This window comes from Petromyzon marinus, chromosome 78, assembly GCF_048934315.1.
Source record: "Petromyzon marinus isolate PM22_M1 ecotype Great Lakes invasive population chromosome 78, UKy_Petmar_22M1.pri1.0, whole genome shotgun sequence".
NCBI classification, from domain to species: Eukaryota; Metazoa; Chordata; class Hyperoartia; order Petromyzontiformes; family Petromyzontidae; genus Petromyzon; species Petromyzon marinus.
The window spans coordinates 3,805,925-3,824,754 of NC_133744.1; the positions used below are offsets into that span (position 1 = coordinate 3,805,925).

The 18,830-nt window shown below is 54.2% G+C and overlaps 1 protein-coding gene across 1 annotated transcript in view; it reads right to left on the reverse strand.

Moving 5' to 3' along the window:
- Positions 1–1,508: 1,508 nt before the first annotated feature.
- The window catches only part of LOC116958462 (uncharacterized), a 46,189-nt gene continuing 28,867 nt past the window's right edge, over positions 1,509–18,830 (reverse strand). Inside the window, 6 exon segments of the mRNA XM_076056850.1 lie at positions 1,509–4,457; positions 8,593–8,977; positions 11,521–11,721; positions 12,581–12,681; positions 13,251–13,377; positions 15,459–15,688. Coding sequence (XP_075912965.1) covers positions 2,956–4,457; positions 8,593–8,977; positions 11,521–11,721; positions 12,581–12,681; positions 13,251–13,377; positions 15,459–15,688 — 2,546 coding nt within the window. The 3' untranslated portion in view covers positions 1,509–2,955.

Genomic DNA, 18,830 nt, shown 5'->3' on the forward strand with positions numbered 1-18,830 from the left:
AACAGCGACGAAATAAACGCTCACGTTTAAAAGTACCCTCCTTGAACGTCTAACCGCGACAAGTAACATCGGTCGCGCTTACAAATATATATATGTACTTGCGGGCGCGCGCGTGTGTGCATATATTAGCGTTGTACGGTGCGAGTATCTATATGGGATTCCGTATATATGGGAAGCGGGGAGGAGGAGGGTGTGGGGGGAAATGTATCGGAGGAGGCGATGGGTCTTGTATGTGGGCTTCTGTATATATGGGAAGCAGAGGTTCTGTATATATGGAAATCCAGAGGTTCTGTATATATGGGAAGCAGGAATTCTGTATATATGGAATCCAAGGTTCTGTATATATGGGAAACAGGGATTCTGTATATATGGAATCCAGTTTCTGTATATATGGAATCCAAGGTTCTGTATATATGGGAAGCAGGAATTCTGTATATATGGAATCCAAGGTTCTGTATATATGGAATCCAAGCTTCTGTATATATGGAATCTAAGCTTCTGTATATATGGGAAGCAGGGATTCTGTATATATATGGGATCTAAGGTTCTGTATATATGGGAAGCAGGAATTCTGTATATATGGAATCTAAGGTTCTGTATATATGGAATCCAAGCTTCTGTATATATGGGAAGCAGGAATTCTGTATATATGGAATCCAAGGTTCTGTATATATGGAATCCAAGGTTCTGTATATATAGGATCCAAGGTTTGTATATATGGGAAGCAGGAATTCTGTATATATGGAATCCAGGTTCTGTATATATGGAAAACGGGGATTCTGTATATATGGAATCTAAGCTTCTGTATATATGATAAGCAGGGATTCTGTATATATGGAATCCAAGGTTCTGTATATATGGAATCCAAGCTTCTGTGTATATAAGCAGGGATTCTGTATATATGGAATCTAAGGTTCTGTATATATATGGCTCTCACATATATACAGAACCGGGGATTCTCGCGTCTCTCCCTCTCGCGGAAGGCACGGAAAGGCGGCGTTTTGTTCGTACAAAAAGAAAACACAGAGAGAGAGAGGCATCGCCGATTGCCGTCGCCCCGGCCGGCACGGTTAACCACCACCCCCGGACCGGCCCGGCACGGCCGACACGGTTAACCACCACCACCGGACCGGCCCGGCACGGCCGACACGGCCGACACGGTTAACCACCACCACCGGACCGGCACGGCACGGCCTCACCCGGCTGACCGGTCTCGCCTGAAGCTTCACCAAGACGGCTTTAGACCCCGCCCCTTCCTGCCTAGACCTCGCCCCTTCCTCGTCTTTAGACCCCGCCCCTTCCTGCATAGACCCCGCCCCTTCCTGCATAGACCCCGCCCCTTCCTCTTCTTTAGACCGTGCCCGTTCCTCGTATTTAGACCCCGCCCCTTCCTGCCTAGACCCCGCCCCTTCCTCTTCTTTAGACCCCGCCACTTCTTCTTCTTTAGACCCCGCCCCTTCCTCTTCTCTAGACCCCGCCCCTTCCTCTTCTCTAGATCCCGCCCCTTCCTATTCTCTAGACCCCGCCCCTTCCTGCCTAGACCCCGCCCCTTCCCCTGTAGTCCCGCTCGGGGTGCACAGCGCCACGTAGAGATACACCAAGAGGCCGTCAAGGAGTTTGTGAAACTCCTACAACTGTCATCACGCAAACCGCGGTCATCCTTGCAGCAGCAGCGGCAGCAGCAGCAGCAGCAGCGGCGGCTTTTGGCAAACCATGAAACAAAGACGGTGGTCACAGAATCATCGCGGTGACTAGGGTAGATGTTGACCACCTCGCCTGGTCTACAGGAGGTCGTGGTAGATGTTGACCACCTCGCCTGGTCTACAGGAGGTCGTGGTAGATGTTGACCACCTCGCCTGGTCTACAGGAGGTCGTGGTAGACGTTGACCACCTCGCCTGGTCTACAGGAGGTCGTGGTAGATGTTGACCACCTCGCCTGGTCTACAGGAGGTCGTGGTAGATGTTGACTACCTCGCCTGGTCTACAGGAGGTCGTGGTAGACGTTGACCACCTCGCCTGGTCTACAGGAGGTCGTGGTAGATGTTGACTACCTCGCCTGGTCTACAGGAGGTCGTGGTAGATGTTGACCACCTCGCCTGGTCTACAGGAGGTCGTGGTAGACGTTGACTACCTCGCCTGATCTACAGGAGGTCGTGGTAGACGTTGACCACCTCGCCTGGTCTACAGGAGGTCGTGGTAGATGTTGACCACCTCGCCTGGTCTGTAGGAGGTCGTGGTAGACGTTGACCACCTCGCCTGGTCTACAGGAGGTCGTGGTAGATGTTGACCACCTCGCCTGGTCTGTAGGAGGTCGTGGTAGACGTTGACCACCTCGCCTGGTCTACAGGAGGTCGTGGTAGACGTTGACCACCTCGCCTGGTCTACAGGAGGTCGTGGTAGACGTTGACCACCTCGCCTGGTCTACAGGAGGTCGTGGTAGACGTTGACCACCTCGCCTGATCTACAGGAGGTCGTGGTAGATGTTGACTACCTCGCCTGGTCTACAGGAGGTCGTGGTAGACGTTGACCACCTCGCCTGGTCTACAGGAGGTCGTGGTAGATGTTGACCACCTCGCCTGGTCTACAGGAGGTCGTGGTAGATGTTGACTACCTCGCCTGATCTACAGGAGGTCGTGGTAGACGTTGACCACCTCGCCTGGTCTACAGGAGGTCGTGGTAGACGTTGACTACCTCGCCTGGTATACAGGAGGTCGTGGTAGACGTTGACCACCTCGCCCGGTCTACAGGAGGTCGTGGTAGACGTTGACCACCTCGCCTGGTCTACAGGAGGTCGTGGTAGACGTTGACCACCTCGCCTGGTCTACAGGAGGTCGTGGTAGATGTTGACCACCTCACTTGGTATACAGGAGGTCGTGGTAGATGTTGACTACCTCGCCCGGTCTACAGGAGGTGCAGGCGGAGCAGGAGGTGGTCGTGGTGGTGGTGGTGGCAGCGTCACTTCATCAGCAGCTCCGCGGAGTCAAACTCCCTGATGAGCAGTTCGGTCCGGCCGTGGGGAATCCTCCGGTCGGAGTGAGAGGAGCCCCCACTACCCCCATCACCCCCAGCGCCATCAACCCCCCCGAGATGCTCCTCCTCCTTCTCCTCCTGCTCCTCCTCCTCCTCCTCCCTCCCGAATGGCTCCTCCAGCTCAGCGCTCCTCCTGCTCCTCCCACCAAACATCCCTCTGCTCTCCATCCTCCCCACACTTTCCCTCCTCTCCACGCTCTCTCTCCTCTCCACACTCTCCCTCCTCTCCACACTCTCTCTCCTCTCTACGCTCTCTCTCCTCTCCACACTCTCTCTCCTCCCCACGATCTCCATCCTCCCACTCTCCCTCTCCACACTCTCTCTCCTCACACTCTCCCTCCTTTCCACACTCTCCCTCCTCTCCACACTCTCTCTCCTCACACTCTCCCTCCCCACGCTCTCCATCCTCCCCACGCTCTCTCTCCTCCCACTCTCCCTCCTTTCCACGCTCTCCCTCCTCCCCACGCTCTCCCTACAACCTCCTCCACCTCCTCCTCCGGCCACTCCGCACCCGGTCCTCGCCCTCCGCCACACCTCATCGTCCCCTCCGGCGTCGCAGGGGACTTCGTCGTAGTCGCCCTCCTCCTCCACCACCTTGTCCACCACCTCCTCCCCATCCTCCTCCACCACCTCCTCCCCATCCTCCTCCTCCTCCTCCTCCACCTTGTCCACCACCACCTCCTCCCCATCGTCTCCATCCTCCGCCACCTCCTCCACCTCCACCACCTCCTCCGCCACCTCCACCACCTCCTCCGCCACGTCCGCATCTTCTCCACCCCCATCACCCTTCACGGGCTCCCTCTGCAGCGGTTGCCGACGGCGACGTTGTTGGCGGTGCTGTTGATGTTGTTGTGGTTGTTGTTGTCGTTGTGGTTGTGGTTGTTGTTGCGGTTGTTGCTGTGGTTGTTGCTGTGGTTGTGGTTGATGTTGTTGGGGAGAGGAGGCGGCGGCGAACGCCAAGCCGGGCTCGTAGCCGCCCCAGTCGCCCGCGTAGCGGTTGCTGAGGGGGCTGTCCATGCGCGTGGAACCGCCACCACCACCACCGCCACCACCACCACCGCCACCACCACCGCCACCACCGCCGCAGCCACCGCTGTCACCACCGCCGAGAGCCAGCGCAAACGGCCGGACAACACCGAGCCCGGTGACAGCACCAAATCCACCGCCACCACCGCCACCACCACCACCGCCACCACCACCACCACCACCAGCTCTACTACCGCCACCGCCACCACGTTTCGGTCGGAGGTATTGTGATGCCGGTTGGGGAGGAGGTTCGAAGATGGTGGTGGTAGTGGTGGTTGCCGGTTGTTGTGGTGGTTGTTGTTGTTGTTGTTGTGGTTGTTGTCGTAGTGGTGGGTTAGTGGCGATCGATGAGCGGCGGTCTCCGTCCGAGGGAGAGGGAGGTTCTTCCCGGGAACCCGGGGCTAAGATGTCGTTATGGTTGTTGGGCGGGCGGGTGGGTGGGTGAGTGGGTGGGTGAGTGAGTGGGTGGGTGAGTAGGTGAGTGAGTAAGTGGGTGGGTGAGTGAGTGAGTGGGTGGGTGAGTGGGTGGGTGAGTGAGTGGGTGGGTGAGTGAGTGGGGGATGGTGATGATGTGAGGATAGTGATGGGGCGGATGAAGGGGGTGGGGGAACAGAACATCAGTAAACATCATCACCATCACCAAGAACAACAACAACCACCATTCGCCACTAAGTGGTGGTGACGTCACCACGACGCTTGTGCCAGGCCATGTGCACCTTGAGGCCACGTGAAGTGTCGAACGCCCGCTGGCAGGAGGTCACGGGGCAGACCCAGCAGGTGCCACGGGTCGACTGACTGAGATGACTGGCTGATGCACCACCTGTGCCCCTTACTGTGCCAACCCGCTGTGCTTTAGCCACCCGGCGCTCCGCTCGTTGTTGTGAGCGTCGCTCCTCCGCCCTCCGTTGTTGTTAGATGGCGACTGCCTCCAACTGCCCAGTAGCAACGTCCTTCACGAGCCTCCTCCACAGAGGCCGATCTTGACACCGCTGGTACCAGTCATCGGCAAGTCCACTAAGCTCCAAGTCCTCCCGTACCACATCACTCCATCTCTTCTCTAGCCCGTGCCGCGCCCGTTTAGCCCCCTAGATCCGGCCGAACAAAAGCTGTTTGGGCATGCGGTGGCTGGGCATGCGGGCTACATGACCCAGCCAACGCAGCCTTGCCTGCCGGAGGAGTTCACCGATGGTACTTTGCCCAGATCTTTTAAGGATTTGTGAGCTCCTCACACAATCCAGCCTGGTTAAACCCAAAATGGATCGTAGGCAGGCCAGCCTAAATGTTTCTAACCGGCGAAGATGTTCCATTAGGGGGGTCCACGTTTCGCAAGCGTAGAGAAGGGAGGGAATGACCGTGGCCGAGAAAACCTGAAACTTCGTGTGGAGTGACAGACCAGGTAGCTTCCACACAGCGTTACGCAACCGATGAAGAGATAATGCCGCTCAACTTATTCAGAGTGAGACTTTTCCTGTCAAACCGGAGCCGGTCATGGACACACTGCCCAGGTATGGAAAACTCTCCACTCTCTCCACAACCTCCACAACTGCCCCATTACCAATGGGCAGTTGAGGGGGTGGAGTGTCTGATAGCACAAAATACCCAGGCAGGTGCTTGGTTTTGGTGGGGCTGATGGTAAAGCCCCACATCATAGTGGCAAGCTCCATGTTCAGCAGCAGCCTCTGAGTGAGCAGCAATCACCAGATCATCAGCATACATAACGTGGTTGAGCAATAGGGAGCCATCCCTTGACCGCACCCGGGCATCAATCAGCCTCCTATTGTATCTGTACCAGATGGAGATTCCTCCGGTACAGCCACAGAAGGCTTCACGAACTACGTGGTCAAAAAATGTTAAAAAATGTGGGAGCCAGAGGACATCCCTGTCGCACCCCAAGGTGAACAGGGAATGGTTCTGACTCCCGGCCACGTAGTTTTACCCGGGCCCGCTCACCATCATGAAGGTCCTTAATGATGGTGAGCAGAGGGTCAGGTACTCCAAAAGCCTACTGATGGTATCAAAGTCCTTGACCAGGTCAATAAAGCAGAGATGTAAGTCCTGTTGGAGCTCTCTACACCTCTGCTGTAGCAGACGGACAGAGAATATGGCATCCGTGCAGGACCGTCCTTTCCTGAAACCACATTTGGGCTCCGCAAGCCTCTCCTGAGCGTACCTGGCAAGGCGATGTTGAATAATCCTTGCAGGGACCTTTCCCGGCACACTGAGGAGTGAGATGCCCCTGTAGTTGTTATAGTCTGTGCGGTCCCCCTTCTTAAAGAGGGGGACCACCAGGGCATCCTTCCAATCCTGCGGAACCTGTCCAGTGGTCCAGACTGTTGTTATGATGTCATGTAGGGCAGTCTGTGCACAAACGCCACCCTCCCTCAGCATTTCGCTTGGGAGATCATCTATGCCCGGTGCCTTTCCTGGTCTCAAGACTCCGGATCGCCTTCAGTACTTCCTCAACAGATGGCACCTCAGCCAGCCACTCACAGGGGGTGACTACTTCCTCCAATATTTGAGGTGCCACAACTTTCATCAGATAACTGAGACCAGGCCACTTTAGGTTGAAATGGGGTCCTGGATGTACACCCACCATGAATGGCAGGCGCATTTTACAGATAAGTCGATGGTCAGTGGGCAGATCAGCTCCACGGTAGGTCCTGGAGTCAAGGACACAGGCCCGCATCCGCTGTTCCGTCACTACGTAGTCCAGCGGATGTTCTTGCTTGGACCCGGCATGCATGCATGATGTTGTGTGGATGCGCCGATGCCGGAACAGCATATTGGTAATTACAAGCCCATGGGCTGCACAGAAATCTAGCAGCCTCCTACCATTGTTATTGCGCTGATCTGGCCCATGCCCTCCAATCACTCCAGACCAGGTGCCAACATCATGACCAACTCGGGCATTGAAGTCACCCAACAAGATGACTCTATCCCGAGGGGCCCCTTTAGTCAGCACCTGTGACAGGAGGTCATAGAAGGCATCTGACTCATCGGCCTTGCCTGCATCCCTCCACGGATGTTCGTCTTCGGCGGGGGCATAAGTAACCACGACCACCACTCCTCGCCTCCGGTTGATGGGAAGGCGAGCCCAAAATAGCCTGGGGCTTACAGCTTCCCACACCTCACCGCCACGCTCCCACGCCCCCTTCATTATTTTGTTCAAAAGAAGAGCCACACCCTGTGTGTTTGGCAGTCTCCTGCCCCGAGTAGAGGACTGTCCACCCCTCATGGTGGCAGGAGCCAGAGCCGGTCCACCGGACCTCCTGAATGCCGCAGAGATCCAAGCGGTACCGGTCCAGCTCCTTGACAGAGGAGTGGCAGCCTCTCTACACACACACACAGAGACACTAAGACCAGTTCACCAGACCTCGTGTATGCCGCAGAGTGTCCAGGCGGTACCGGTCCAGCTCCCGACAGAGCAGTGGCAGCCTCTCCTCCGCGGCGAGCGTTCGAACGTTCCACGTGGGCCACCCGCGGTGGCTTTCTGCCGGTTCTGGAGAAACCCCCGAGGGTAACGGGGATTCGGTCTCCTGGCTCCGGCAACTGGGGGGTTTGGGCCAGGAGACGTCGCAGACGCCTGTCCCCCCCCGGGGGCCTCAGGCATAGAGCTTGGCTGGATCCTTTAAACGTGGTTCTGTGGTAGTTGGTTGAAGGTGGGGAAAGTTACCAGCCCCTCGTGCTCATTCAGAAAGTTACCAGCCCCTCGTGCTCATCCAGGATCCCCGTTTGGCCGTTGTGCTGGCCACAAACCCCATGAGGGCATCAGCCGATTTTGGAATTGGCCTCCCCCCTCCGTGGCAATTGCTCACATCCACCACAGAGTTAGTGTCCGGGACATCCGGCGTCTATGACATCTCCTGGCCAAACCCCCCAGTTGCCGGAAGCCAGGAGACCGAATTCCGGTCCCCCGCGGGGTTCCTCCAGAACCGGCAAAAAGCCACCGCGGGTGGCCCACGTGGAACGTTCGAACGCTCGCCGCGGAGGAGAGGCTGCCACTGCTCTGTCGGGAGCTGGACCGGTACCGCCTGGACACTCTGTGGAATACACGAGGTCCGGTGAACTGGTCTTAGTGTCTGTGTGTGTGTGTGTGTAGAGAGGCTGCCACTCTTCTGTCGGGAGCTGGACCGGTACCGCCTGGACACTCTGCGGCATACACGAGGTCCGGTGAACTGGTCTTAGTGTCTCTGTGTGTGTGTGTAGAGAGGCTGCCACTCCTCTGTCGGGAGCTGGACCGGTACCGCCTGGACACTCTGCGGCATACACGAGGTCCGGTGAACTGGTCTCAGTGTCTCTGTGTGTGTGTAGAGAGGCTGCCACTCTTCTGTCGGGAGCTGGACCGGTACCGTCTGGGATCTCATCACCATCATCACGATCGCCATCACGACCATCATCACCGTCGTCACCACGATTACCATCATCATGATCACCACCACCACCACCACCATAATCTTTAGTCCACTCACCACACGCTCACCCCCCACCACTCCTTACCACACTCTCGACCCCCCCCCCCCTTCCCCACAGGCTCACCAGGCCACAGCTGCAGCAGGTAGTGCAGAGCTTCAATGTGCTTCTTGAAGTGGAGCGCGTTGGCCATCTCCGCCGAGTGCGAGAAGACGCGGGGGGACGAACCTCCACCTCCTCCTCCTCCACCGCCTCCTCCTCCACCGCCTCCTCCTCCTCCTCCGCCACCGCTAGCTGCGGCGGTTGCGGTGGTGGGCGTGTCCGCGGCGGTTGTGCCGACGGTTGTGCCGGCGGTTGTGGCGGCGGCTGCGGCGGCGGCGGCGGTGATCTCCGGGGCTCCGTTGAGGAGCACCGGGCCGAAGCACACGGCGAGGTTTTGGCAGTTCATGCGATTCACGCGGCTGTGCTGGGACACGAGCTTCAGGTGGCCCAGCAGCAGGGACAGCGTGGCCTGGTGGGAGGGCGGGGTGGGTGGGTGGGGAGGGAGAGATGGTGGGTGGGGGAGAGAGATGGGTGGTGGTGGTGGGTGGGGAGAGAGATGGTGGGTGGGGAGAGATGGGTGGTGGTGGGTGGGGAGGGAGATGGTGGGTGGTGGTGGGTGGGGAGGGAGAGATGGGTGGTGGTGGGTGGGGAGGGAGATGGTGGGTGGGGAGAGAGATGGTGGGATTGGTGGGGAGAGTGGTGGGGAGAGAAATCATCACCACCACCATCATCAGTACCACCATCACCACCAACAACAACAACCGCATTTGCCACAAAGTGGCGGTGACGTCACCACGGCACTTGTGCCAGGCTAGGTGCACCTTGAGGCCACGTGCAGTGTCGAACGCCCGCTGGCAGGAGGTCACGGGGCAGACCCAGGTGCCACAGGTCGACTGACTGAGATGACTGAGATGACTAGCTGGTGCACCACCTGTGCCCCCTACTGTGTCAACCTGTTGTGATTTAGCCACCCGGCGCTCCGCTCATTGTTGTGAGCGTCGCTCCTCCGCCCTCCGTTGTTGTTGGAGGGCGACTGCCTCCAACTACCCAGTAGCGTCCTTCACGAGCCTCCTCCACAGAGGCTGATCTTGACACCGCTGGTACCAGTCATCGGCAAGTCTACTCAGCTCCATGTCCTCCTGTACCACATCACTCATCTCTTCTCTAGCCCGTGCCGCGCCCGTTTAGACCCCTCGGCCGAACAAAAGCTGTTTCGGCATGCGGTGGCTGGGCATGCGGGCTACATGACCCAGCCAACGCAGCCTTGCCTGCCGGAGGAGCTCACCGATGGGACCTTGCCCAGATCTTTAAAGGATTTGTGAGCTCCTCACACAATCAAGCCTTGTTAAACCCAGGATGGATCGTAGGCAGGCCAGCCTAAATGTTTCTAACTGGTGAAGATGTTCCATTAGGGGGGGTCCACGTTTCGCAAGCGTAGAGAAGGGAGAAGACATGAAGCTTCGTGTGGAGCGACAGACCAGGTAGCTTCCACACAGCGTTACGCAACCGATGAAAATATATTGCCGCTCAACTGATTCAGAGTGAGACCTCTGCTGTTAAACTGGAGCCGGTCATAAGCACACTGCCCAGGTATGGGAAACTCTCCACTCTCTCAACAACTGCCCCATCACCAATTGCAAATTGTGGGGGTGGAGTGTCCGATGGTACAAAATACCCAGGCAGGTGCTTAGTTTTGGTGGGGCTGATGGCAAGGCCCCATCTCTTAGTGGCACGCTCCAGGTTTAGCAGCAGCGCCTCCAACTCCTCCTCTGAATGAGCAGCTATTACCAAATCATCGGCATACATATCGTGGTTGAGCAATAGGGAGCCATCCCTTGACCGCACCCGGGCATCGATCAGCCTCCCATTATATCTGTACCAAATGGAGATTTCCCCGGTACAGCTATTAAAGGCTTCACGAACTAAGTGGTCGAAAAATATGTTTCATAATGTGGGAGCTAGAGGACATCCCTGTCGCACCCCAAGGTGTACAGGGAATGGCTCTGACTCCCGGCCACGTAGTTTTACCCGGGCCCGCTCACGATAATGAAGGTCCATAACGATCGTGAGCAGGGGGTCAGGGACTCCAAAAGCATGAAGAACAACCCACAGCCCAGGCCTGCTGATGGTATCATAGGCCTTGACCAGGTCAATAAAGCAGAGATGTAGGTCTTGTTGGAATTCCCTACACCTCTGCTGTAGCAGACAGACAGAAAATATGGCATCTGTGCAGGACTGCGTGCCTGGCAAGGCGATGTTGAATAATCCTTGCCAGGACCTTTCCCGGCACACTGAGGAGTGAGATGCCCCTGTAGTTGTTACAGTCAATCTTCGGTGGGGGCATAAGTAACCACGACCACCACTCCTCGCCGCCGGTTGATGGGAAGGCGAGCCCATCCTCACCACCATCACCACCATCACCACCACCATCATCATCACCACCATCACCACCACCACCATCACCACCATCACCACCACCACCACCATCATCACCACCATCACCACCACCGTCACCACCACCACCGTCACCACCATCATCACCACCGTCATCACCACCACCACCACCATCACCACCATCACCACCATCACCACCACCACCATCACCACCACCACCATCATCATCATCATCACCACCATCGCCATCATCACCACCACCACCATCACCACCATCACCACCATCACCACCATCATCACCACCACCGTCACCACCACCACCGTCACCACCATCATCACCATCACCACCATCACCATCATCACCACCACCACCATCATCATCACCACCATCACCATCATCACCACCACCATCACCACCATCATCACCACCATCACCACCACCGTCACCACCACCACCGTCACCACCATCATCACCACCGTCATCACCACCGTCACCACCACCACCACCATCATCATCATCATCACCACCATCACCACCACCACCACCACCATCACCACCACCATCACCACCATCACCACCATCACCACCACCATCACCACCATCACCACAGGGCTCACCTTCTCTGTAGGTGGCAGGCAATCCAAGAGAGAGTGGACGGACGGTGATGATGATGGTGGTGACGGTGATGGTGGTGATGGTGGTGACGGTGATGGTGGTGGTGGTGACGCTGCTGCTGCTGTGTTGGTGGATGTTGATGTTGGTGATGTTGCGGTGGTGATGGTGGTGGTGATGTTGGTGGTGTCTCCGGCCGCTGAAGGCTTTGAGGGATAGGGGTGGGAACATCACCACCATCAACATTAACATCACAACATCATCATCACCACCACCATCATCACCACCACCACCATCATCATCGCCATCAACAACATCATCACCACCATCAACATTAACATCGCAACATCATCATCACCACCACCATCATCATCACCACCATCAACATTAACATCGCAACATCATCATCACCACCACCATCATCATCACCACCATCAACATTAACATCGTAATATCATCATCGCCATCAACAACATCATCATCATCACCACCATCATCATCACCACTATCACCATAATTGTCATCATCATTGTCATCATCACCATCGTCATCGCGATGGTGAGTGTGATGGTGAGTGTGGTGGTGAGTGTGGTGGTGAGTGTGATGGTGTGGTGGTGAGCGTGGTGGTGAGTGTAGTAGTGAGTGTAGTGGTGAGTGTAGTAGTGAGTGTAGTGGTGAGCATAGTAGTGAGCATAGTAGTGAGTGTAGTGGCGAGTGTAGTGGTGAGTGTAGTGGTGAGTGTAGTGGTGAGTGTAGTGGTGAGTGTAGTGGTGAGTGGAGTGGTGAGTGTAGTGGTGAGTGTAGTAGTGAGTGTAGTAGTGAGTGTAGTGGTGAGTGTGGTGGTGAGTGTAGTAGTGAGTGTAGTGGTGAGTGTAGTGGTGAGTGTAGTAGTGAGTGTAGTTGTGAGTTTAGTAGTGAGTGTAGTTGTGAGTGTAGTGGTGAGTGCAGTAGTGAGTGTAGTAGTGAGTGTAGTGGTGAGTGTAGTAGTGAGTGTAGTGGTGAGTGTGGTGAGTGTGGTGATGAGTGTAGTGGTGAGTGTATTGGTGAGTGTAATGGTGAGCTTACCAGGGTGAGTGGCCGGGTGAGTGATGTCTGTAGAACAGTCTCGTAAAGTCGTCGAGTGATGAGAGGCGATGGAAGTTCACGGAGGAAATCCTTCAGCACTCCTACAGACAACATCATCATCATCAACATCATCATCATCAGCATCATCAACATCAACAACATCAACATCATCATCAACAACATCCTCATCAACATCATCATCAACATCATCAACAACATCATCATCACCACCATCATCATCAACATCATCATCATTAACATCATCAACACCACCACCACCACCACCACCCCCCACCACCACCACCACCACCCCCACCACCACCATCACCACCACCACCACCATCATCACCCCCACCACCATCACCACCACCCCCACCACCACCACCCCCACCACCACCATCACCACCCCCACCACCACCACCACCCCCACCACCACCCCCACCATCACCACCTCCACCACCACCACCCCCCACCACCCCCACCACCACCACCACCACCACCTCCACCAGCACCACCACCACCACCCCCACCACCACCACCACCACCGCCCCCACCACCATCACCCCCACCACCACCACCACCCCCACCACCACCACCACCACCCCCACCACCACCACCACCCCCACCACCACCACCACCCCCACCACCATCACCACCACCACCACGCTACCGGTGATGACGTTGATGTCTGGGTAGGCGTCCTCCGTGATGGACACCCCAGGTCCGTCTCTTTCCAACCTCTCCCTCAGCTCCTTCTTAACGAGCGCAGAGCCACATAGACGGTACAGTCCAACCACCTACAGGTGGGGGTTCAATAGATTCACGTGGTCAGTGCAGTACAACCACCTACAGGTGGGGGTTCAATAGATTCACGTGGTCAGAGCAGTACAACCACTTATAGCAGGACAGTCAGTAGCACAGCTGAGTGAGTGATTAGCTGAGTGAGTGAGTGAGTAGCTGAGTGAGTAGCTGAGTGAGTGGCTGTGTGAGTGAGTAGCTGAGTGAGTGAGTAGCTGAGTGAGTGAGTGATTAGCTGAGTGAGTGAGTAGCTGAGTGAGTAGCTGAGTGAGTGAGTGATTAGCTGAGTGAGTGAGTGAGTAGCTGAGTGAGTGAGTAGCTGATTGAGTAGCTGAGTGAGTGGCTGTGTGAGTGAGTAGCTGAGTGAGTGAGCAGCTGAGTGAGTGAGTGAGTGGCTGAGTGAGTAGTTGAGTGAGTGAGTAGTGAGTGAGTGAGTAGCTGTGTGAGTGAGTAGCTGATTGAGTAGCTGTGTGAGTAGCTGAGTGAGTGAGTAGCTGAGTGAGTGAGTAGCTGATTGAGTAGCTGTGTGAGTAGTTGAGTGAGTAGCTGAGTGAGTAGCTGAGTGAGTGAGTAGCTGAGTGAGTGAGTAGCTGAGTGAGTGAGTGAGTAGCTGAGTGAGTAGTGAGTGGCTGTGTGAGTGAGTAGGTGTGTAAGCAGCTGAGTAGCTGAGTGAGTAGCTGAGTGAGTGAGTATCTGAGTGAGTAGCTGATTGAGTAGCTGTGTGAGTAGTTGAGTGAGTAGCTGAGTGAGTAGCTGAGTGAGTGAGTAGCTGAGTGAGTGAGTGAGTAGCTGAGTGAGTAGTTGAGTGAGTGAGTAGCTGTGTGAGTGAGTAGCTGAGTGAGTAGTTGAGTGAGTAGCTGAGTGAGTAGCTGAGCGAGTAGCTGAGTGAGTGAGTAGCTGAGTGAGTGAGTAGCTGAGTGAGTAGCTGTGTGAGTAGTGAGTGAGTGGCTGAGTGAGCGAGTTGGTGAGTGAGCGAGTTGGTGAGCGAGCGAGTTGGTGAGCGAGCGAGTAGCCGGTGAGCGAGTTGGTGAGCGAGCGAGTTGGTGAGCGAGCGAGTTGGTGAGCGAGCGAGTTGGTGAGCGAGCGAGTTGGTGAGCGAGCGAGTGGCTGAGCGAGTGAGTTGGTGAGCGAGCGAGTGGCTGAGCGAGTGAGTTGGTGAGCGAGCGAGTTGGTGAGCGAGCGAGTAGCCGGTGAGCGAGCGAGTTGGTGAGTGAGCGAGTTGGTGAGCGAGCGAGTGGCTGAGCGAGCAAGTTGGTGAGCGAGCGAGTAGCCGGTGAGTGAGTTGGTGAGCGAGCGAGTTGGTGAGCGATCGAGTTGGTGAGCGAGTTGGTGAGCGAGTTGGTGAGCGAGCGAGTTGGTGAGCGAGTTGGTGAGCGAGCGAGTTGGTGAGCGAGCGAGTTGGTGAGCGAGCGAGTTGGTGAGCGAGCGAGTAGCCGGTGAGCGAGCGAGTTGGTGAGCGAGTTGGTGAGCGAGCGAGTTGGTGAGCGAGTGAGTAGCCGGTGAGTGAGTTGGTGAGCGAGCGAGTTGGTGAGCGATCGAGTTGGTGAGCGAGTTGGTGAGCGAGCGAGTTGGTGAGCGAGTTGGTGAGCGAGCGAGTTGGTGAGCGAGCGAGTTGGTGAGCGAGCGAGTTGGTGAGCGAGCGAGTAGCCGGTGAGCGAGCGAGTTGGTGAGCGAGTCGCTGAGCGAGCGAGTTGGTGAGCGAGCGAGTGGCTGAGCGAGCGAGTTGCTGAGCGAGCGAGTTGGTGAGCGAGCGAGTTGGTGAGCGAGCGAGTAGCCGGTGAGCGAGCGAGTTGGTGAGCGAGCGAGTTGGTGAGCGAGTCGCTGAGCGAGCGAGTGACTGAGTGAGCGAGCGAGTTGGTGAGTGAGCGAGTCGCTGAGCGAGCGAGTTGGTGAGCGAGCGAGTCGTTGAGCGAGCGAGTTGGTGAGCGAGTTGGTGAGCGAGCGAGTTGGTGAGCGAGTCGGTGAGCGAGCGAGTTGGTGAGCGAGCGAGTAGCCAGTGAGCGAGTTGGTGAGCGAGCGAGTTGGTGAGCGAGTTGGTGAGCGAGTTGGTGAGCGAGCGAGTGGCCGGTGAGCGCCTCACCTGCAGCCCCCTGCGTTCTATCTCCGAGACGCAGGCGTGGATGACGGAGGGAACTCCGCCCGGGCCGCTGCCGTCACGCTCCACCAGGCGGCGCAGGTCCACGCCAAACAGGGGCAGTCTGGCCACGCCCACGGAGGCCCCGCCCACGGAGGCCCCGCCCACGGAGGCCCCGCCCACGGAGGCCCCGCCCACGGAGGCCCCGCCCACGTCGACGCCCACGCATCCATCGCCTGGCACACGAGGGGGGGAGATGATTGTGAGGGGGGGGTGATGGTGACGCTGATGATGATGGTGATGATGATGATGACGATGATGATGACGACGACGAGGACGATGATGATGCTGATGATGGTGATGATGACGATGATGATGGTGATGATGACGACGATGATGACGATGACGACGATGATGATGGTGATGATGATGATGACGCTGACGATGATGGTGATGATGATGGTGATGATGATGATGCTGATGATGATGACGCTGATGATGATGACGACGCTGATGATGACGACGCTGATAGTGGTGGTTATGACGATAGTGGTGGTTATGACGATGATAGTGGAGGTGGTTATGGTTATGATGGTGGTGGTTGTGATGATGATGGTGGTGGTTATGATGATGGTGGTTATGATGATGATGGTGGTTATGATGATGGTGGTGGTTATGATGATGATGGTTATGATGATGGTGGTTATGATGATGATGGTGGTTATGATGATGGTGGTGGTTATGATGATGGTGGTTATGATGATGATGGTTATGATGATGGTGGTTATGATGATGATGGTGGTTATGATGATGGTGGTGGTTATGATGATGATGGTTATGATGATGGTGGTTATGATGGTGGTGGTTATGATGATGATGGTGGTGGTTATGATGATGGTGGTTATGATGATGGTGGTGGTTATGATGATGATAGTGGTTATGATGATGGTGGTTATGATGATGATGGTGGTTATGATGATGATGGTTATGATGATGGTGGTTATGATGATGGTGGTTATGATGATGATGGTGGTTATGATGGTGGTTATGATGATGATGATGGTGGTTATGATGATGATGGTGGTTATGATGATGATGGTGGTTTGGATGATGGTGGTGGTTATGATGATTATGGTGGTTATGATGATGATGGTGGTTATGATGATGGTGGTGGTTATGATGATGGTGGTTATGATGATGGTGGTGGTTATGATGATGGTGGTTATGATGATGATGGTGGTTATGATGATGGTGGTGGTTATGATGATGATGGTTATGATGATGGTGGTTATGATGATGATGGTGGTTATGATGATGGTGGTGGTTATGATGATGATGGTTATGATGATGGTGGTTATGATGGTGGTGGTTATGATGATGATGGTGGTGGTTATGATGATGGTGGTTATGATGATGGTGGTGGTTATGATGATGATAGTGGTTATGATGATGGTGGTTATGATGATGATGGTGGTTATGATGATGATGGTTATGATGATGGTGGTTATGATGATGGTGGTTATGATGATGATGGTGGTTATGATGGTGGTTATGATGATGATGATGGTGGTTATGATGATGATGGTGGTTATGATGATGATGGTGGTTTGGATGATGGTGGTGGTTATGATGATTATGGTGGTTATGATGATGATGGTGGTTATGATGATGGTGGTGGTTATGATGATGGTGGTTATGATGATGGTGGTGGTTATGATGATGGTGGTTATGATGATGATGGTGGTTATGATGATGGTGGTGGTTATGATGATGGTGGTTATGATGATGATGATGATGGTGGTTATGATGATGGTGGTGGTTATGATGATGGTGGTGGTTATGATGATGATGGTGGTGGTTATGATGATGGTGGTTATGATGATGATGGTGGTGGTTATGATGATGGTGGTGGTTATGATGATGATGATGGTGGTTATGATGATGATGGTGGTTATGGTGGTGGTTATGATGATGATGGTGGTTGTTATGATGATAGTGGTTATGATGATGGTGGTTATGATGATGGTGGTTATGATGATGGTGGTTATGATGATGATGATGATGGTGGTTATGATGATGGTGGTGGTGGTTGTTATGATGATTTTGGTTATGATGATGATGATGGTGGTTATGATGATGGTGGTTACGATGATGATGGTGGTGGTGGTTATGATGATGATGGTGGTTATGATGATGATGGTTATGATGATGGTGGTGGTGGTGGTTATGATGGTGGTGGTTATGATGATGGTGGTTATGATGATGATGGTGGTTATGATGATGGTGGTGGTGGTTATGATGATGGTGGTGGTTATGATAGTGGTTATGATGATGGTGGTTATGATGATGGTGGTGGTTATCATGATGATAGTGGTTATGATGATGGTGGTTATGATGATGGTGGTTATGATGATGGTGGTTATGATGATGATGATGGTGGTTATGATGATGGTGGTTATGATGATGGTGGTTATGATGATGGTGGTTATGATGATGGTGGTTATGATGATGGTGGTGGTTATGATGATGGTGGTAGTTATGATGATGATGGTGGTTATGATGATGATGATGGTGGTTATGATGATGGTGGTGGTTATGATGATGGTGGTTATGATGGTGGTTATGATGATGATGGTGGTGGTTATGATGATGGTGGTGGTTATGATGATGGTGGTGGTTATGATGATGATGGTGGTTATGATGATGGTGGTTATGATGATGATGGTTATGATGATGATGGTGGTGGTGGTTATGATGATGGTGGTGGTTATGGTGGTGGTGGTTATGATGATGATGATGGTGGTTATGATGATGGTGATGGTTATGATGATGGTGGTGGTTATGATGATGATGATGGTGGTTATGATGATGGTGATGGTGGTTATGATGATGATGATGGTTATGATGATGGTGGTTGTTATGATGGTGGTTATGATGATGATGGTGGTTATGATGGTGGTTATGATGATGGTGGTTATGATGATGATGGTTATGTTGATGGTGGTTATGATGATGGTGGTTATAATGATGGTGGTGGTTATGATGATGGTGGTGGTTATGATGATGATGGTGGTTATGATGATGATGGTGGTGGTTATGAAGATGATGGTGGTTATGATGATGGTGGTTACGATGATGGTGATGGTGGTTATTATGATGGTTGTTATGATGATGATGGTGCTGGTTACGATGATGATGGTGCTGGTTATGACGATGATGGTGGTTATGATGATGGTGCTGGTTACGATGATGATGATGATGGTGGTACTGGTTATGATGATGATGATGGTGGTTATGATGATGATGATGGTGGTTATGATAATGATGATGATGGTGGTTGTTATGATGATGATTATTATGGTGGTGGTACTGGTTATG